We start from the raw sequence: 22,295 nt of genomic DNA on the forward strand, positions 1-22,295 counted from the left end.
CACAGCTTCAATCACAAGGATGTCCATCCTCAAATTAGGAGACCATAACTGTACACAATACTCCAGATGTGGTCTCACCAGAGCCCTATACATCGGTAGAAGAACCTCTTTACTCCTATACTGAAATCCTCTTGTTATGAAGGCCATCATTCCACTAGCTTTCTTCATTGCCTGCTGTACCTGCACGCCATCTTTCAGTGACCTGTGTACAAGGACGCCCAGGTCTCGCTGTACCTCCTCCTTACCTAACCTAACCCCATTGAGTTAATAATAATAACCTTTAAATTCAAGAACTATCCTCTTCTGCACCTTCTCCGAAACCTCCACATCCTTCCTGTAATGAGGCGATCGGAACTACACCCAATATTCCAAGTATGGCCTAACCTAAGTTCTATAAAACTGCAACATGACTTCCAGCCTCATACTCAATGTTTTAATGGATGAAAGCATGTCAAGTCAAGTCAAGTTTATTTGTCACATACACATACAAGATGTGCAGTGAAATGAAAAGTGGCAATGCTCGTGGACTTTGTGCAAAAAGACAAACAAACAACCAAACAAACAAGCATACCATGCACCTTTTTTTACCATTGTGTTGGTGCCCAAGTTCCCTCTGTGCATCAATACTGTTAGGAGTCTTGTCTTTTTCCACCTTACATTTGACCATTTGAGTGCAGCACTTCACACTTGTCCACATTACATTTGTATTGACCATTTCTCTGCTAATATCCACAAGTGATCCATATTTTGCTGTATCCTTTGCCAGCCATCTTCACTGCCTGTAATTCCACCAATTTTTACTATGTTCATTTTATTTTTCTCATTTGGCGGATGGGAGGCAATTTTTTTTTTGATGTTAATACACACCAGTGCTGAGAAATAGAGCATTAAGCTAGCGTTGAACGCACCCAGGGCAAGTGCAAATTAAACAATCTGCAAGGCATAAATTACTCTGCTCTAGCTAAAAATAGTGCACCATGTCTAAAATCAGAGATGAATGGTAATTCTGCTCTCAAAATCAATTTAGATGAGCAATGCAATTTTAATCCACTTTGTGCTGAGCAATTTTGACCTGGATTAAAGTCTTAAATTTTGCAAATCTTAAAGAACATTTTCAGCCCCTCAGCAGGCACTCCATTCAAGAACCAAAGTTTAGTAGGTTAACTCAATGCACTACTTGGCTTCTATTTTCCATTTGAAATTCCAACTTGATTAGCTTTACTGCTAATAGGAACAAATATAAATTTAGTAATAGAATAGAATAGAAGGCCTTTTATTGTCATTCAAACAGCTTGGTTTGAATGAAATTGCATTTCTACAATCTTAACAATTACAAAAACAACCAAGACCCACACGTAACACAGTTTACACAAACATCCATCACAGTGAATCTCCAACTCCTCACTGTGATGGAAGGCAAAAGTCTTATCTCTTCCCTTTGTTCTTCTCCCTGCGGTCCAGCAGTCCAACTGTAGCGTCGAGGTGAACTGGGGCTCCAGATTTTAAAGGCCCCGGCGGGCGATGGTAAATAAGTCCCGCGGCCGTTTAAGCCGCGCCGGGCGATGTTAGGCGCCGCTCCGAGTCCTTTAAACCCGCGATTCCAGCGGGAGAAGTTGCCGTTGTGGGAGCTGCGAAAAGCGGTCTCCCACCAGGGACCTGTGAGCTCCCGATGTTACCGTCCACCGGGTGCGGCCGGAGCCTGTCCAAAGTCGGGTCGCAGCCGCGCACCACCACAGCTCCTCCCGTTCCGAAGTCGGCCAGCTCCGCGATGGTAGGTCCGCAGGCTCCGCGAATGGAGCCCTCAGGTTATTTCCGGTTGGAGGCCGCTAGCTCCACGATGTTAGGCCCAATGACACCGGAGACCCGACAGGAAAAAAGTCGGGTCCCCGAACGGGGGAAGAGATTAACGGTTTCTACCACCCCTCCACCCCACCCCCACCGCCACATATAAACACAGCTAAAAAAATAATAAAACTAGAATTTTTGCTTTTAATAGTTACTATTAGAAGGGAAATTTCAATCCACATGTTGAGAAAATGCAGACAAATTCAAACAAAAACAATATCATCAACTTAGTTAGAAACATAGAAAATAGGTGCCATTCGGTCCTCGAGCCAGCACCGCCGTTCAATATGGTCATGGCTGATCATCCAAAATCAGTACCCCGTTCTGGCTTTTTCCACATATCCCTTGATTCCCTTAGCCCTAAGAGCTGAATCTAACTCTCTCTTGAAAACGTCCAGTGAATTGGCCTCCACTGCATTCTGTGGCAGAGAATCCAACGGATTCACAACTCTCTGGGTGAAAAAGTTTTTCCTCATCTCAGTCCTAAATTGCCTAACCCTTATTCTTAAACTGTGACCCCTGGTTCTCGAATCCCCCAACATCGGGAAAATTTTTCCTGCATCCCTGTCCAATCCTCTAAGAATTTTACATGTTTCTATAAGAATCCCTCTCATCCTTCTAAATCCAGCGAATGCAAGCCTAGTCGGCCTATCCTTTCATCATACATCTGTCCTGCCATCCCAGGAATTAACCTGGTGAACCTACCCTTTCAAGGATCATTCTACTGAATGGAGCAGATAAAATAAACAAAAACACACCAACATTATTTGAAACTTTCCAAAGGCAGAGAGGAGTGTAATATCCTTCCTCAAATTAGGAGACCAAAACTGCACACAATACTCCAGGTGCGGTCTCACCAGGGCCCTGTACAACTGCAGTTGGATCTCCTTGCTCCTAAACGCAAATCCTCTTGTAATGAAGGCCAACATGCCATTGGCTTTTTTTACTGCTTGCTGTACCTGCATGCTTACTTTCAGTGACTGGTGTACAAGCACACCCAGGTCTCGTTGCACCTCCCCTTCGCCTAATCTGACCATTCAGATAATAAGGTAGACAGAATTACTGGAGAAACTCAGCGGGTGAGGCAGCATCTATGGAGCGAAGGAAATAGGCAACGTTTCGGGTCGAGACCCTTCTTCAGACCCGACCCGAAACGTTGCCTATTTCCTTCGTTCCATAGATGCTGCCTCACCCGCTGAATTTCTCCAGCAATTTTGTCTACCTCCGATTTTCCAGCATCTGCAATTACTTCTTAAATATTCAGATAATAATCTGCCTTCCTGTTCTTGCCACCAAATTGGGTAACCCTACATTTATCCACATTATTATAGTGTATTTGCCATGCATCTGCCCACTTAGCCAACTTATCCAAATCACCCTGCGGCCTCATAGCATCCTCCTCGCAGCTCACACTGCCACCCAGCTTTGTGTCATCCGCAAACTTAGAGATGTTACATTTAATTCCCTCGTCTAAATCATTAATGTATATCATAAATAACTGAGGTCCCAGCACCGAGCCTTACGGCACCCCACAAGTCAATGCCTGGCATTCTGAAAAGGATGTGTTAATTCCTACTCTTTGCTTCCTGTCTGCCAACCAGTTCTCTATCCATGCCAATACCCTACCCCCAAAACCATGTGGTCTAATTAGACTGTTATGTGACGAGTTATAGTCTTTCAGCCACTGGTACTTTAACCATTTATAGATTGCCTTTGTTTATTTTGCAACATAAATATGGTTAAAAATATACTTTTCTCAAATGAAGACAGTGTTATACAGCAAGGAACCAGTGATTATGTTCAATTTGTTTGTAATTGTCAGTGCAATATCTTTCTCCTAAACTTCAAACATTTTCCCCGCTAGAATAATATAGACACGACTTGTAGCTCGTCTTTATTGAATTTCTACTTTCATTGTTTCTTCATCTTGGCCAATATGCCTGCGGGGAATGTTTTATTCTAACAGATGTTTACGTGTTTTTGAAGTACTTCGATGACCTTTTAATACAGAATGTTAGGTGTGTACCACCAGATAATGCTATAACTTACTTTTCAGTTCGTATATAATTTAATAGCCTTGTGAATAGACAATAAACAATAAAGTTAGCCTCGCCTACCCCAGAGCCCCAATTTCAATTTAAATATTTTTTAAATCTGAATTTTTAAGATATAGAATCTGTAAAGGTAGCATAAATCAATATAAGCATTTACAAAGGAAGAGAAGAACAAATGTGTTATGCTCTTGCCAGTTTAGCACCAGCAGTGAAGAATTGTGTGCAATGTCTGAAATCTCTCATTATTGACAATTACACAATTGGCCAGGTTTGAGCTCTTTGGATTTTGAAAGCAAAGTAGTTGGAAGAGTAGAGCCATTGGAACTATTTCCATCATGGTGTTTATGAAAACATATCTGGACACAATATATCTGAACTTCTGGAAAGTGTTTGACAAGGTACCTTCTCAAGAAATGACTATGGATGCAAGCAGAATGTAATCAATTTGGAAATGGTGATGAAAAAAAACATATTTGGAAGGATATACATATAAAGTGTAGTTCTAAAAATATCTGTATGTCCTCAGTTTAGTATCACGTTGTACTTCAGTTTATGGGATAAGTGAATTTTATATCTACAATTTCAGGTGGCACCTTTGGGCATAAAGGTCATCAGGGATGCGGTGGGCTAAAGATCTAATTTCTGTGCTGCACACTTCCATGATTAAGTTGTGAGCCACCATAAGTTGTGTGGATGGGAACAGAACGTGTGACTAGAAACCATGGGTGAACACATTGATGGGGTCAATGTAGACAATTTTCTGAAACATTAAAATGACACAAGGTGTTGGAGTAACTCAGCAGGTCAGGCAAACTGCCTTGAGAGCATAGGTGGGTGATGTTTCAGGTTGGGATCCTTCTTCAGATTGAAGATTGTACAACATAATTCAATAATTAGCTGAAATGTTGCTGGAATGTTGTTCTTATGAGGGGCATTCTAATTCAAAAGTGACGTTGAGATGCATAATTAACGTTATTTCTAATTTGGAGAAAAATGCTTGGCTACCATTTCTCAACTGTGAAAGACATTGGAAGGGGAACAGTGCCGATTCATGCTAATGATATTGGGTGAATTGACGAGTACAAATTGTATCAGCTTGGTTTCTATACTCTTGAGTTTCAAAGCTAGTGGATGATTTGATGGAGTAGTTTAAAATTATAAATGCATTATCTAGAATAGGGACAAGTAAACTATTATTTCCTCCTTTAAAGTAGAGCTGACCAATTTGGATTGTAACCAGAAAGAATATGGTGTGTCCATTGAAAGGTTGACACATTGTTAGAAGTTTGTGAATTAATATAATTCTGAAATTCTTCCCAGTCACTTCCCCATAAACAAATGTTTAATCATCAATAAACTCATGAAAAAGGATCAAAACATTGTTATCATGTTCCACTTAGTGATAAATTGTGAAATTGATCACTGATACTCACTGGATAGTGTGTAAATTAGGTTCAAAATTGCATTTGTTTTGTATGTTTTATTCTCTGGTTCCTGCTCAATCTGTGCCACGATTCAATTTAATCTGACAGTAATTTAGAGTGTAATTAAAAAAAACAAGACATTAATTTTAAACCCGCAATATTTAAAAATGATAATTTGATAAGGTTTGATTAACTCAGCTGAAGACGGATTTGTCACAAACGTTAAGCATTTTAATTGGGGTTGAGTTCACCAACTGCAGTTAACTTACTTTAAGTAATTAAATTCCTTTCAAAATCTCAATAGGCCATTTGTTGGTAGTATTTAGTTTCAGTAGTCTATTTCATTAGATATCTTTAGTTTTTAAAACTTATCTTTTCATGAGTTTAGAAGGATGAGGGGGGGGATCTTATAGAAGCATATAAAATTATAAAAGAACTGGACAAGCTAGATGCAGGAAAAATGTTCCCAATGTTGGGCGAGTCCAGAACCAGGGGCCACAGTCTTAGAATAAAGGGGACCCATTTAAGCCTGAGGTGAGAAAGAACTTTTTCACCCAGATAGTTGTGAATTTATGCAATTCCCTCCCACAGAGGGCAGTGGAGGCCAAGTCACTGGATGGATTCAAGAGAGAGTTAGATAGAGCTCTAGGGGCTAGTGGAGTCAAGGGATATTGGGAGAAGGGAGGCACGGGTTATTGAGTCCAGGGGATGATCAGCCATGATCACAATGAATGGCGGTGCTGGCTCGAAGGGCTGAATGGCTTCCTCCTGCACCTATTTTCTATTTATCACCTTTTAGCCCAACCTTCCCTCACCAGCCAACATGACCCAGCTACACTAGTCCCACCTGCCTGTGTTTGGTCCATACCCCTCCAAACATGTCTTATCCATGTACCTGTTTAACTGTTTCTTAAATGTTGGGATAGTCCCTGCCTCAACTACCTCATCTAGCAACTTGTTCCATACACCTTTTGTGTGAAAAAGTTTCCCCTCAGATTTCTATTAAATCTTTTCCCCTTCACCATAAACCTATGTCCTCTGGTCCTTGATTCCCCTACTCTGGGCAACAGCCTCTGTATCTACCCGATCTATTCCTCTCATGATTTTATCCACCTCAATAAGTTCATCCTTCATCTTCCTGTGCTCCAAGGAATAGAGTCCCAGCCTACTCAACCTCTCCCTATAGCTCATACCCTCTATCCCTGGCAACATCCTTGTAAATTGTCTCTGTACATTTTCCAGCTTGACAACATATTTTCTATAACGGGGCACCCAGAACCAAACACAATACTCTAAATCCAGCCTCACCAACATCTTATACAACTGCAACATGACCTCCCAATGTCTATACTCAATAAGGGGTTTCAACCAAATAGCGAGACTGGAGAATCTAGAAACTTTCTACTTGGAACAAAGAATGATGAGCGAAGATTTGAAAGAGCTGCAGCAGTGGCACCAGTGCCGTAGATGGCAGAGATGCTGCCTCTTGGCTCCACCGAACTGGGTTCAGTCCCAAACTCAGTGCTGTCCACAGTGAATTCAGACCCCTTCACATTTTCCGCATGTTGTTACGTTACAGCCTTATTCTAAAATGGATTAAATTCATTTTATATCATCAATCTACACACAATACCCCATAATAAAAAAAAGCAAAAACAGGCGTTTAGAAATTTTTGCAAAGTAAAATTCAAAAGAAATAACTGAAATATCACATTTACATACATATTCAGACCCTTTACTCAATACTTTGTTGAGGCACCTTTGGCAGCGATTACAGCCTCAAGTCTTCTTGGGTGTGACGCTACAAGCTTGGCACACCTGTATTTGGGTAATTTCTCCCATTCTTCTCTGCAGATCCTCTCCAGCTCTGTCAGGTTGGATGGGGAGCATCGATGCACAGCTATTTTCAGGTCCCTCCAGAGATGTTCAATCTAGGGTTCAAGTCCGGGCTCTGGCTGGGCCTCTCAAGGACATTCACAGACTTGTCACAAAGCCACTCCTGCGTTGTCTTGATTGTGTGCTTAGGGTCGTTGTCCTGTTGGAAGGTGAACCTCCGCCCCAGTCTGAGGTCCAGAACGCTCTGGAGCAGGTTTTCATCAAGGATCTCTCTGTACTTTGCTCCGTTCATCTTTCCCCCGATTCTGACTAGTCTCCCAGTTCCTGCCGCTGAAAAACATCCACACAGCATGATGCTGCCACCACCATGCTTCACCGTAGGTATGGTATTGGCCAGGTGATGAGCGGTGCCTGGTTTCCTCCAGATGTGTCGCTTAGCATTCAGGCCAAAGAGTTCAATCTTGGTTTCATCAGACCAGAGAATTTTGTTTCTCATGCCTTTTGGCAAACTTCAAGCGGGCTGTCATGTGCCTTTTACTGAGGAGTGGCTTCCATCTGTCTTGGAGGTCTAAGGACAATCCTGTCGGAGGTCTACAGACAATTTCTTTGTCTTCATGGCTTGTTTTTTGCTCTGACATGCGCTGTCAACTGTGGGACCTTATATAGACAGGTGTGTGCCTTTCCAAATCATGTCCAATTAATATAATTTCCCACTGGTGGACTCCAATCAAGTTGTAGAAACATCTCAAGGATAATCAATGGAAACAGGATGAACCTAAGCTCAATTTTGAGTGTCATAGCAAAGCGTCTGAATACTTACTGGTATGTAAATGTGAAATTTCAGTTATTTATTTTTAATTACTTTGCAAACATTTCTAACCATATAACCATATAACAATTACAGCACGGAAACAGGCCATCTCGACCCTTCTAGTCCGTGCCGAACACGTATTCTCCCCTAGTCCCATATACCTGCGCTCAGACCATAACCCTCCATTCCTTTCCCGTCCATATATGGAAAACTATCCAATTTATTTTTAAATGATAATAATGAACCTGCCTCCACCACCTTCATTGGAAGCTCATTCCACACAGCCACCACTCTCTGAGTAAAGAAGTTCCCCCTCATGTTACCCCTAAACTTCAGTCCCTTAATTCTCAAGTCATGTCCCCTTGTTTGAATCTTCCCTACTCTCAGTGGAAAAAGCTTATCCACGTCAACTCCGCAACACCTGTTTTCGCTACTTCATTTTGGGGTATTGTGTGTAGATTGATGATTTAAAAAAAAAATGTTTTAATGTGGAAAAAGTGAAGGCTTCTGAATACTTTCTGAAGGCATTGTATGTGGAGTTTATACATTCTCCCTGTGATTGCATGGGTTTCCTCCTACATCCCAAAGAAAAGTGGGTTGCTAGGTTAATTGGCCAGTGTGGAGGTAATTGGTGGAATATGAGGAGAATTGATGGGAATGTGGGAAGGATAAAATGTGATTAATGTAAATTTATACTTGATGGTCATCATGGGATCAGAGGCAAAAGTGCCTATTTTTATGCTGTTTGATCATGACAGGTTTAGATGGTATTGGTTTATTATCTGCTTAAATCTGCTTAACCTTACCCGCTGCCTCGAGGATATAAAGTGCTGGATGGCCCAGAACTTCCTCCAACTAAATGAGAGTAAGTCTGAGGTCATCCTTCTCGGCCCCTCGGACTCAATCAAAACGATAGCAGGCAGCCTTGGAAGCCTTACCCCACTACTCAAACCTCACGTCAAAAACCTTGGCGTGATATTTGACTCAGCACTGAAATTTGACAAACAAGTCATTGCCGTGGTAAAAGCTAGCTTCTTTCAGCTTCGGACGATAGCTAAAATAAAACAATTCCTCCACTTTGATGACCTCGAAAAGATCATCCACACATTTATCTCCTCCCGCCTAGATTACTGCAACTCTCTTTACACTGGCATCAGCCAATCTTCCCTGTCCCGCCTGCAACTGGTCCAAAACGCCGCAGCGAGACTCCTGACGGGCACCCAAAAAAGGGACCACATCACCCCGATCCTGGCCTCTCTCCACTGGCTCCCTATGCGGTTCCGTATACATTTCAAGACCCTCCTCCATGTCTACAAAGCCCTCAATGGGCTTTCCCCCTCCTACATTAAAAGTCTTCTCACCCACCACTCCACCTCCAGGTCCCTCAGATCGGCCGACTTGGGGCTGCTGAATATCCCGCGGTCTAGGCATAAGCTTAGGGGCGACCGTGCCTTTGCGGTTGCAGCTCCTAGACTGTGGAACAGCATCCCCCTTCCCATCAGAACTGCCCCCTCCATCGACTCCTTTAAGTCAAGACTAAACACTTATCTATACTCCCAAGCCTTTCCTGACGTCCACTCAGCGAGGGCTATATGTATATATGTATGTAGTTTGTTTGTTTATACTATTCTTATAACAAATGTAAAGCACTTTGGCCAACGAGAGCTGTTTTTTAAATGTGCTATATAAATAAATGTGACGACTAAATGTGACTTGATTATTGTCACATATACTGAGATTCAGTAAAAGTCTTTTATTTGCATGTTATCCAGTCAAATTAAATCATGTTATAAATAACAGATTACAGAATATAGTTTAAGGCGTTTTGGATTCACAATTACAGAGAATATGTCCAAAGTCCGCAATACCAGGAATACACCTAAGATTATGGGAGGACCATTCAGTGGTCTGACAATAGAGAAGAAAAAGCTGTTGCTGAAACTGATGGAATCTGCTTTCAAGATTTTGTATCTGGAAAGGATAGAAGTAAGAGTGACCGAGGTGGAAAAAGGTGCTTGTTTCTACTATTCTTATAACAAATGTAAAGCACTTGGGCCACGAGAGCTGTTTTTTAATGTGGCTATCTAAATACATGTGAGACTCAATGTTGACTTGATTATGTCACATATACTGAGATTCAGTAAAATCAAGTTGAATTCTTTTCCGGGGAAGCGTGAAATGTAGCTGGCGCCAATGATAGAGAGGTTGGTCTCTGTGATGGACTGGGCTACAATCATAACTCTCTGTCATTCCTGTGGTCTTAGGGTGGAGCTGTTAGCAAACCAAGCTGTGATGCAACCTAATAGGATGATTTCTATGATGCATCTGTAAAAGTTGGTTAGAGTTATTTGGAGACATACCGGATTCAGTAGTGTGCTGTGGATGTGAAGGCATCTGTATGCTTGTTTTGGACGTGCTGTCAAATGTGGTTGACCCAGGACACATTGTTGGTGATATTTGCACCTCGGAATATGACCATTCCCACTTTGGCAATATTGATGTTGATTGGAGCATGTACTCGACCAAGCTTCCTGAAGATAAGATGAATGGAAGGAATCTGCACTCATTCGCAGATGTTTCAAAAAAATGTTATAGGGCACAAATTTACAATTTTGGTCAAAAGATACAAGAGGATGGAAGGGAAAACTGTTCTTACACAGATTGTGGTTATGATCGCTATCAGCCATTTCAGAAGGGAAATGGATAGGCACTTGAGAGAAGATATGCAGAAAGAAGGGGAATGAGACTGGCATGATTACTGGAGAGGAAATCTCCCCCACCTGGACACATCACGTGCTTTAATAAATCTGTACACAGGCTGTTCGACTGCCCACTTAATGGGTTCCCACCTAAATTCTTAGACAATTTTCAAACCTCAACACAGTTAATGGTGCAGTTCACACTGCATTAGTCATGTCATTTGAGCAGACATTACACATGCTATAGTAATATGAGCCTGAAAGGTACAGCCTTCCTCCCAACCCCATAAAGCTAGAGGTGTCTGACAGAGAAGGCATCTAACTATTTAACTCAATAGGACGGGTTAAGTATGTGACATTGTCATGTTATGCCTTATGCCATCCAAATCCATATTTTCTCAATGGTTGGCATCTTAGAAATTAGGTGCAGGAGTAGGCCATTCGGCCCTTCGAGCCAAGGGAGAGGATGCACCAGAGGTTTACCAGAATGCCGTGTGGGTTAGAGAGTATTTGTTGTAAGGAGAGGTTGGCCAAACTTGGATTGTTTTATCTGGAACATCGTATGTTGAGGAGAGACCTGGTAAAAGTATATATAATTTTGAGAAGCATAGATAGTGTAAACAGTAAAAACATTTTTGCCATGTTGGAAATGCCAAAGACAAAGGGCATAGCTTTAAGATGCGAGGGGCAATGTTTAAAGAAAAGGGCAAAGTTTAAAGGAGATGCGTGGGTCAGGTTATTTTACACAGATTGTGATGAGTGCAAGGAATGCTCTGTCAGGGTGGCGATGGAGGCAGATATGAAAGATGCATTTAAAAGGCTTTAAGGTGGGCACACAGATATATGGGAATGGAGGGATATGAATCACATGCAGCCATAGAAGATTGGTTTAACTTGGCATCATGTTCAGTACGGATATTGTGGGCCAAAAGGACTGATCCTGTGCTGTACTGTTTTATGATTAACTTCCATGGAGCCAAATACATTTATTGTTGATAATTTCCACCACTAATGCATCAATAAAATGTTATTGCTTGTTTACCTTTTAATTATTGTAATGGTGAAGGAGCATTTATTTTACATTTATTTAATTGAGGTTTCTTCTTGACTAGATGTGCAAACACATTGGTGTTGTATAGTGTGAGATTGCTCAGAAAGAACTGTTCATGGCCATTTTTGCTTTCAACTGTAAAAGGCCAGTCCCACGAGCATGCGACTCCATGCAGCAAGCGCGACCTAACGTGGTCGCTTGAGCCATACGGCCTCGCGGGGCCGGTCCCACTTCGATCGCCGGAGCCGTATGGAGTTGTGCGGAGCTGGTCCCGACATCGTGGGGCTCCGAAAAATTCAATTCAATTCAATTCAACTTTAATGTCATCGCACAAATACAAGTATGAGTACAACGAAATGCAGTTTTGCGTCAGTCCGTAGTAGTTGTACATAAAGAAAAGCAAAAAAAATAGAAAGAGGGAAGATACAGAATAATCAAGAAATACAGAATGATTAAACAAAGGGGACGGAGGGACCGGAGAAATCTATCGTCGGGACTCCGAGTTCAGCAGTGTGATTGTGTTGTTATAGAAGCTTTTCCTCATCCTGCTGGTACGTGACCTGAGGCTCCTGTACCGCCTCCCTGATGGGAGGAGAGCAAACAATCCATGGTTGGGGTGTGAGGGGTCTTTGATGATCTTCCCAGCCCGTCTCAGACACCGTTTTCGGTGGAGGGCATCCATGGCAGGGAGCGGGGCACCGATGATGTGCTGCGCGGTTTTCACCACCCGTTGTAGTGCCTTCCTGTCCGCAGCAGTGCAGCTGCTGTACCATACCGTGAAGCAGGTGGTCAGGATACTCTCTATGGTACAGCGGTAAAAGTTGGTCAGGATCTGGGGGGACAGGTGGGGACAAACTGACTATGTTCAAATATTCCGCGCTGCAACGGCCTGCCGGCCCGCAGCCACCTCAACGCCGTACGCACCGCCTCGATGGGCGTGTGCAGCGTCTTGACGCCGTACGCAGCATCTTGATGCCGTACATCACGCGCGAACTTCCCACGGACTTCGCTCGAACTTCACGTCACTCACTCGACCTCCGCGCGGCCCCCGCTTCCAGTTTGGTCGCGCTCGCACATGCAGGCGCATGTTGGTGGGACCGGCCCTGTACGGGGATCACTCGATCTCCGTGCAGCCCCTGCTTCCGGTTTGCTCGCGCTTGCCACATGCAGGTCGCATGCTCGTGGGACAGGCCCTTAACTTTGGTACAACAAGCTTACTCATCCTGAGTTGGATTATAACTGAACAGATCTGTAATTTAAATTATTTATATTTTATTAACACAAGTAATTGTATATATTTTCTGTTTGTGTACCACCAGCAGGAAGCATTGGCCCCAGGCAATGCATATTAAAATTAATTAATGAAAATTCATGTCAGTACAATTGGAATCTTCTGATGTACACAGCTGGTTGGCAAAATTCCACTTTGATCATCGCATCCTTTGTGTTTTCTGCCTCCAAGTAATGAATATACAAAGGAAACAATGAACTAACATGGAAAAATAAAGCCAGTTCCACCTCTGCAGTCACGAACCAAGCTTGTGGCCCCATTCATTCCTAGGTTAATGTTTAGCCAAAAGCCGTCTGCCTTTCAGGATCGTCCAGGTGCACTGATAAATCTTGGCGATCACTCCCTGTGGAGGTCTCCTGCTGTCATAATGGGTGAAAAGTGCTGGCTCCCAGCAGTGTAAAGAGAGACCAGCTTTACTGGTCAAGTCTGTTCATGCAACAACAATCTGGCCACAAGGAGCTAGAGCAGTAAATGTTGTTAGATGGGTTGGTTATATCCACCGTTTAAATTTAAATGTCTCCTCAAAGGCCTAGGAATAGGTTTGTTTGGCAGCAAGATCAGATCCTGATTTGTGTACCACCAGCAGGAAGCATTGGCCCCAGATTAGTTTGATCAGTGTGGCAGGGCAGCCCTATTAGTGGAGGACGAGGTGGGGGCGATGTGTTGCTGGCTGGAGGGTGGTTTAGTTTTCACCAGTAAAAAAAGATTGTGTATTTTCAGTTGGTTCAAATTTGTCCTCTGAGCTAGTTTTGCTCGTTTCAGAGCAAATTGTATCAAGAAAACACTGAGGTAGAAAATCCAGGCCGTTATGCTGATTTTGATTATTCTGTCAAGTCAAGTCAAGTCACATTTATATATATAAGCACATTTAAAAAACAACTCTCGTTGGCCAAAGTGCTTGACATTTGTTATAAGAATAGTATAAACAAACAAACTACATACATATATACATATAACCCTCGCTCAGTGGACGTCAGGAAAGGCTTGGGAGTATAGATAAGATTTTAGTCTTGACTTAAAGGAGTCAATGGAGGGGGCAGTTCTGATGGGAAGGGGGATGCTGTTCCACAGTCTAGGAGCTGCAACCGCAAAGGCGTGGTCGCCCCTAAGTTTATGCCTAGACCGCAGGATGTTCATCAACCCCAAGTCGGCCGATCTGAGGGGCCTGGAGGTGGAGTGGTGGGTGAGAAGACTTTTTATGTAGGAGGGGGCAAGCCCATTGGGGGCTTTGTAGACATAGAGGAGGGTCTTGAAATGTATACGGAACTGCACAGGGAGCCAGTGGAGAGAGGCCAGGATCGGGGTGATGTGGTCCCTTTTTCGGGTGCCCGTCAGGAGTCTCGCTGTGGCGTTTTGTTCAATTCGTCCAATTCGACTAATTAGGGTGATTTTGTTTGACTTTGAAGATGTATTTAAGATTTTTGTGTGGATGGTCACGCCGAAAAAGCAAACTTTTCATTCTCAAACGTCAATATTTTGTTTTCCTTTTTGGAGCTCAAAAGGGAAAATTGTTATGATTACGTGCAGTTTGTAGCATGTTGCATTGTACCTCCGGCAGTGAGGATGGTTTATTTCCCCAGCAGCCCAATGGCGCCACCTCTGGTTCATATTAAACTCGCAACTGAATTTCGAAAAGTAATTTTGCTTGGAAATTGAATCACGCAGCATAAGTGATTGTCAATCAATTGTAACATTTGTGACTATTTTTAGTTTAGATCTCACCAACAGCAAAGGGCATTTCCAGCTTGAGACTCCCTTATGCCTCTTTGCCATTTCCTTGTCACAGCCACTTCAAATGCTGTCCTTTATCAAGCTCTGCCCATTTTAGTGCAAGGCACCCAGAACTGGACACAATACTCCATTTATAACTGATCCAGAGTTTAATGAAAGCTGATTGTAACTTCCTTCTTTGCCAAATAATGAGCACTATTTCATCATATTAATGACATCCCTGTGCACAGTATATTAGAATTTACATGTTCCTGTTTATTTTATGGTAGGTTTAGTAATAATATTTCAGTGGGAAATTAATTGCACAGGGTTACATTATCAATGGTTAGAATTTGCTAACTAATGCCTGGATTTGGTTGCAGGCCAAGGAATTACCGACATACAAGGACAATGACTTCATTAACGATGGGCAAAAGATTCACATTAACGAAGAGAACAAAAAACTGTTCCTTGAGAAACTTAAGAAGGATGTTGAGGTAAGAAGATGTAAATATTAATGTGTGGTTACAGTTCATTATTATGCACTGCATTTCTTAAATAGCAGGAGTTATGTTTTAAGTATGTTCAAAAGTGCAACATGAGAAAACCTCAAAATGTAATAAAAAGGAACTGCAGATGCCGGTTTATACCAATGATAGACCTAAAATGCTGGTGTAACTCAGTGGGTCAGGCAGCATCTCTGGAGAAAATGGATAGGTGACGTTTTGGGTCGATGGATTGTGGTGGAGGAAGGGGGAGGCTGGATGGAAGCAAGAAAAGACCATCGGTCTGTAGATCAAGTCTCCACTCGTGATCACTGGAGCATTTCAATGAGTGAATAGCCATCCTGGCAGCTATGTAACCTCTAGCTGTGGCAAAAAAATATGCTGAGCTAGTATGGGAAAAATAACTTTTTAGAATATCACTCAGTCACTCTGACACCATATAAGCCTGGGTTATACTCAGCCCGGCTCCAGGCATACACCAGTCCAAGTTTGTGACGTCCAGTTGCAACCACAAACTGCTCCATATTTCTGACCCACAGCTGTGAGGGTAACTCTTGATGCAGGAAGATTGCTCCCGATGTTGGGGAAGTCCAGGACAAGGGGTCACAGCTTAAGGATAAGGGGCTAATCCTTTAAAACTGAGATGAGAAGAACTTTTTTCACACAGAGATTGGTGAATCTCTGGAACTCTCTGCCACAGAGGGTAGTCGAGGCCAGTTCATTGGCTATATTTAAGAGTGAGCTAGATGTGGCCCTTGTGGCTAAGGGGATCAGAGGGTATGGAGAGAAGGCAGGTACGGGATACTGAGTTGGATGATCAGCCATGATCATATTGAATGGCGGTGCAGGCTCGAAGGGCCGAATGGCCTACTCCTGCACCTAATTTCTATGTATGTTTCTATGTTTAAAGCTGCCTGCATTCCCAACACTTGGCTCTGGACCACCACCAGTGTGTGGCCTGTGTGGGCATTCAGGAACGTGGCCTGGTTTCTGGCTGGAAAGGAAAGGAACCTGTTTTGCGGCCCAACTCAGCAGCTGGTGGCTGGGTGAGGAAGGAGGAGGAAGGCAGTGCACATTTTATTGAAGTCCTTTGAAGAAGCAGTTTGCTGTGAATGAGGAAAAAACCCGTTGAAACATTTGATAAAATGCCAAGTCAAAGGTTACTGTGGAAAATGAAAGCACGAGTTACAGGAAGTAAGATATTGCCTTGGATGGAAGAGTGGTTAATTAATAATAAACAGAGAGAATGAATGGGTATTTCTCTCATTGGCAAGATGTAAAAAGTTCTTTTTAACTTTTTACAATTTATGCAAATAACTTGAATGAAGTTGGCAAAAGATATGGTTGCGAAATTTGCTGATGACGTGAATATAGGAAACTGTCATGGAGAAGACACAAGGAAACAACAAATTGATATAACTGGAATACAAATGGATTTAACCATATATAACCTTCCTCTTCCTTTGGTATCCTTTTGTTCCTCATACTTATACAATATAATAGACAATATTTTGTATACATTCTGGTTGCTTTCTGAATTCCCCCCCTGTAGTTCCATTACTACACTTCACACTTCTGAGCTGTTAAGCTTCTACAACTAAATAAACGTTCTTCTTTTTGCCTGACTATGTCCTCGATGCACCTTGTCATCTCTAGTTTAGACCGGCCCCTCTTTTCATTTTGTGGGAAATTATTGCTCTGAAGAAGGAAAAAAAGGCTAACAATCCATTTCCTTTTCAAATTCCTTTACCTCTATGATTAGTGTAAGAAAATGCTCTTTTCCCTCTGAACACATTTTTCTCAGCTTTTCAAATAAGTTTTCTGTTTTTTTTTTTTAATTTTACCTGTCTAGGTGCATTGCCTGCCATTTCTCTGAATTAAATGTCAAAAGTTGAAACATAGAAACTAGGAACCGGAGTAAGCCACTTGGCCGTTCGAGCCAGCACCACCATTCAATATGATCATGGCTGATCATCCAAAATCAGTACTGCGTTCCTGCTTTCTCCCCATATCCCTGCATGCTCTAACTCATTTCACACATATTTTATAGACATAGACATGGAAAATAGGTGCAGGAGGAGGCCATTCGGCCCTTCGAGCCAGCACCTCCATTCATTGTGATCATGGCTGATCATCCCCTATCAATAACCCATGCCTGCCTTCTCCCCATATCCCTTGACTCCACTAGCCCCTAGAGCTATATCTAACTCTCTCTTAAATCCATCCAGTGATTTGGCCTCCACTGCCCTCTGTGGCAGGGAATTCAATAAAATCACAACTCTCTGGGTGAAAAGGATTTTTCTCACCTCAGTCTTAAATGACCTTCCCTTTATTCTAAGACTGTGGCCCCTGGTTCTGGACTCTCCCAACATTGGGAACATTTTTCCTGCATCTTTATCCTCCCACTTTATTTTCCTTTCATGATTCATATCATCAGGAAGCTTAGATGTACATGAATCCGTCAACTTTGCTAAATCATCACAAGCAGCAGAACTCAAATTTTTACGGTACCCTGCTAATTACATCTCACTGAAAAGTACCATGGTCTTTCCAGTTTTGTTGTCTGTCTACTAACCAATTCTTTATACATACTAATAGTAATTTATTCCCAGAAACTGTCTTTTACTGTGTTTTTTTCCCTCACTTCTTGAAAAGTGAATAGGATTTTTGGACAGCTCCATAAACTGGAGAATTATGCAAGATTTAAACCAATGCATTTGCTATTGCTGTCACCACCATTTAATCCCAAAACAAGCATCCTCAGATTCAGTGGATTTATCAACTTTTTGTACAGTTAATATCTCCATTGCTATTTTCTGTACGATTACCATTTTCTTTAAACCTATCAGTCGGTCTGGTTTGACCTTTGTTGCCCGTTATTCATGAAATGTTTTGAATCCTCCATTAAAACAGAAAGTATTTAGTTGGTATATCAGCCTCTGTTTCTTTATCTGCCATGTCCCTGGAGCTATAAAGCAATATTCTGCACTCTGTTTTGCACTACTTGAGGTACTCGTGTAGGCTGATTTGCCTGGATAGCATGCAAAACTAATTTTTTCACTATATCTCAGTACATGTAACAATAATATACCAATACCTAACAGCATCCACAGGGTAAATCCCTCCCTTTCAAGCAATTATTCTGTGCATTGAGGAAGAGAATTGCATGTACATTAAATTTTAAGGTATTCCTCCATCTGTTTAGATTTTAAATTCATGCACACATTCCCATATCTGCCATTTCCCTATTTCCGATTGAAATTCCTACTGTGTCCGCATGTGAGCACCCATGTTTACTTTGTACGGATTTATTTTTCTTTCAGATACCTTATGGAGCTTATGTAATCTTATGAAATATCTTGTTTCTCTTTTTTGTTCCCTCAGTTTAATATTTTCTTGATAATTCAACGACTCCTAAAAATCTACCTATTCTTTTTCAAACTACAACCCAATGGTCCAAACACTAAATCCTCACCACCTCGTTCTATCTGTCCATTTTTTTTAATTTTCCCCATGCACCCACCCCAGCCTCTGTCTCTAAACTCTCCCTTAACCCTCTTAAGGATTTGAGTATAGGAGCAGGGAGGTTTTACTGCAGTTGTACAGGGTCTTGGTGAGACCACACCTGGAGTATTGCGTACAGTTTTGGTCTCCAAATCTGAGGAAGGACATTATTGCCATAGAGGGAGTGCAGAGAAGGTTCACCAGATTGATTCCTGGGATGTCAGTACTTTCATATGAAGAAAGACTGGATAGACTCGGCTTGTACTCGCTAGAATTTAGGAGATTGAGGGGGGATCGTATAGAAACTTACAAAATCCTTAAGGGGTTGGACAGGCTAGATGCAGGAAGATTGTTCCCGATGTTGGGGAGGTCCAGGCCAAGGGGTCACAGATTAAGGATAGAGGGGAAATCCTTTAGGACCGAGATGAGAAAACCATTTTTCACTCAGAGAGTGTTGAATCTCTGGAACTCTCTGCCACAAAAGGTAGTTGAGGCCAGTTAATTTGCTATATTTAAGAGGGAGTTAGATGTGGCCCTTGTGGCTAAAGGGATCAGGGGGTATGGAGAGAAGGCAGTTACGGGATACTGAGTTGGATGATCAGCCATGATCATATTGAATGGCGGTGCAGGCCGAATGGCCTACTCCTGCACCTATTTTCTATGTTTCTATGTTCCAACAAGCTCCATGTACCCGTCATACCCCACCTCGCCTGGTTCCACCGAAAACCTACCAGCCCCTCTCCCGCCCCTCACTCAAACCTCTTTACATTGGCTATGTACTCTCAGACCTGATGTAAGGTCTTGACCCTAAAAGTTATCCCTCCCTTTGGATCCCCAGATGCTGCTTGACCCACTGAGTTCTTTCAGCTGTTTGTTTTTTGCTCCAGTTTCCAGCATCTCCACTTTCTTGTGTCATGATTTTCATAATCTTCAAGCTTATTGCTCTTTTGGGCAACATTTTTAAGTTCCTTTTATGTATTTAATTATGTTGTTTGCTGGAATTGGACAACATTTAGTGCAAATCATTTTATTTCTCATTGGCATAGATAATTGATCTGAATTAGAGATGATTTATTTACATGTTCATTGCTTGCCTCCACTCATTAACTTTAATACAGTTTCATAATTTACATTGCATAAATTGCTCCTCACACCTAAGTAGTTTTGTTCAGTTTTATGAATAAAGGCATTTCTAATTAAATCAAGTTCAAGTTCAAATGAATTTATTGTCATGTGTCTCTGATAGGACAATGAAATTTTTGCTTTGCTTCAGCACAACAGAACATAGTAAGCATTGACTACAACACATGAATAAATAAACTGATAAAGTGCAAATAACAGATAATGGGTTAATAATGTTCAGAGTTTTGTCCCAGTTGGTTTAATAGCCTGATGGCTGTGGGGAGGTAGCTATTCCTGAACCTGGTCGTTGCAGTCTTCAGGTTCCTGTACCTTCTACCTGAAGGTAGCAGGGAGATGAGTGTGTGGCCAGGATGGTGTGGGTCCTTGATGATACTGCCAGCCTTTTTGAGGCAGCGACTGCGATAAATCTCCTCGATGGAAGGAAGGTCAGAGCCGATGATGGACTGGGCAGTGTTTACTACTTTTTGTAGTCTCTTCCTCTCCAGGGCGCTCAAGTTGCCGAACCAAGCCACGATGCAACCAGTCAGTATGCTCTCTACTGTGCACCTGTAGAAGTTAGAGAGAGTCCTCCTTGACAATCCGACTCTCCGTAATCTTCTCAGGAAGTAGAGGGGCTGATGTGCTTTCTTGATAATTGCATCAATGTTCTCGGACCAGGAAAGATCTTCAGAGATGTGCACGCCCAGGAATTTGAAGTTCTTGACCCTTTCAACTATTGACCCGTTGATATAAACGGGACTGTGGGTCCCCCACCTACTCCTTCCAAAGTCCACAATCATTTCCTTGGTTTTGCTGGTGTTGAGGGCCAGGTTATTGCACTGGCACCATATGGACAGTTGCTCGATCTCTCTTCTGTACTCTAACTCATCCCCATCAGTGATACGTCCCACAACAGTGGTGTCGTCAGCGAACTTGATGATGGAGTTCACACTATGACCGGCTACGCAGTCATGAGTATAGAGTGAGTACAGCAGGGGGAAAGCTAAAAGTTATCAGAATTCTATCATGTTATGTCTACTCTTCTCACAGTTTTTTTCAGAATTATATCCTGTTATGACCACTCTTCGCCCATATTTTATTCTTATGCTTATTTATTATCTTATATCATTGCATAAAGCATAACCTGAAGGTAGCCTCTTCCATAATTATATCCCAGTCAAACCGGGAAGGTCTAGAAGGTCATAATAAAGCCTCTTTATGAACTTGCTGCAGATTTAGTCTGTCCTGTGTTTGTGAAGGTTGGATAGAGTGCATCCACTCTATTGCACTAGTTTGCTTATATTTACCAATTTAATTTCTGGCTGACATTACTATTAGGAGAGGATATAAATGAACCTTACCATTCTCTGTCCTTTTGTTGTTTTTTAGCTCCAGCCAAATTGATTCTGCAATTTAATTTCAGTGGCTAAGACCCATGTCTATTCCTGGCTTTATCCTGTTCTGCACTATTTTCTATTTTCTTTCAAATTACCAGTTTTGGTCATTTGCACCCACATTTACTTGATGTTTATTAGATTAATCTCATTTCTATCAAACTGCATAAATAATTATAAACACTTTTTAATTCATAAATGATACTTTACCTTGAATCTTTTTTTCCTGTTTTTCCTTGTCTACTTAGTCAATGCTTTTCAATAACTTTTATTAAACACTCCATTCCATCCTGATGCACTTTGCTTATTTTAAACCAAATCCTTAAGGGCCTGTCCCACTTGGCCGTCATTTGCGCGCCATTTATGCGACCTGGTAGCGTGTGGGTAGCACGGGACGGGCGCATGGAGTGGCGTGGAGGAGTGTGGAGTTGCACGCAGTATCGCGCTGCGTGACAGGATTTCGTGCTGCACGAACTCTTCGCGCGCCACCGGCCTGTCGCGTAAATGACGGCCAAGTGGGACAGGGTAACGTTTCGGGTCAAATGGGTGACGTTTCGGGTCAAGATGCTGCCGGTCCCGCTGAGTTACTCCTGCATTTCGCGTATATCTTCAATTTAAACCAGCACCTGCAGTTCCTTCCCACAGATTAATTTGGCCTGCAGCTTGCTACTTTTCATTCACCTCTTTTTTTTGAATAGGGGCATTACATCTGCAGTTTTTCCCATTGCTAGCAGCATGCAAGAAACGGGAACATTTTAGAAAGCCACTACAAAATATCATAAACTGGGTAAATATCATAAACTGGGTATTCAAGTTACGTCACGCGCTCTAGACGGCTGTGCGGACGCATGATGATGCTCGCATCAGTCTAGCGATTATCGTGCGTCAGTCACTACCGGCTTGTCGCGTAAATGACGGCCAAGTGGGACAGGCCCTTTACTCTCATCTGCTGTCCTGAATCGTACACTATTCTCCCATTTGCATCTTCCCCCACCTCCCCCCCCCCCCCCCCCCCCCCCCCCCCAACCGACTTCCTGACCTCGACCTC

At 42.4% G+C, this 22,295-nt stretch overlaps 1 protein-coding gene across 1 annotated transcript in view; it reads left to right on the forward strand.

The window, feature by feature from the left end:
• The window catches only part of LOC129707458 (phosphatidylinositol 5-phosphate 4-kinase type-2 alpha), a 229,944-nt gene that overhangs the window by 187,429 nt on the left and 20,220 nt on the right, over positions 1 to 22,295 (forward strand). Inside the window, exon 7 of the mRNA XM_055652502.1 lies at positions 15,105 to 15,218. Within this exon, the coding sequence (XP_055508477.1) occupies positions 15,105 to 15,218 (114 nt within the window). The remainder of the gene's footprint in view (positions 1 to 15,104; positions 15,219 to 22,295) is intronic.

The sequence above is a fragment of the Leucoraja erinacea genome, chromosome 2 (genome assembly GCF_028641065.1).
Source record: "Leucoraja erinacea ecotype New England chromosome 2, Leri_hhj_1, whole genome shotgun sequence".
In the NCBI taxonomy this organism is placed as follows: Eukaryota; Metazoa; Chordata; class Chondrichthyes; order Rajiformes; family Rajidae; genus Leucoraja; species Leucoraja erinaceus.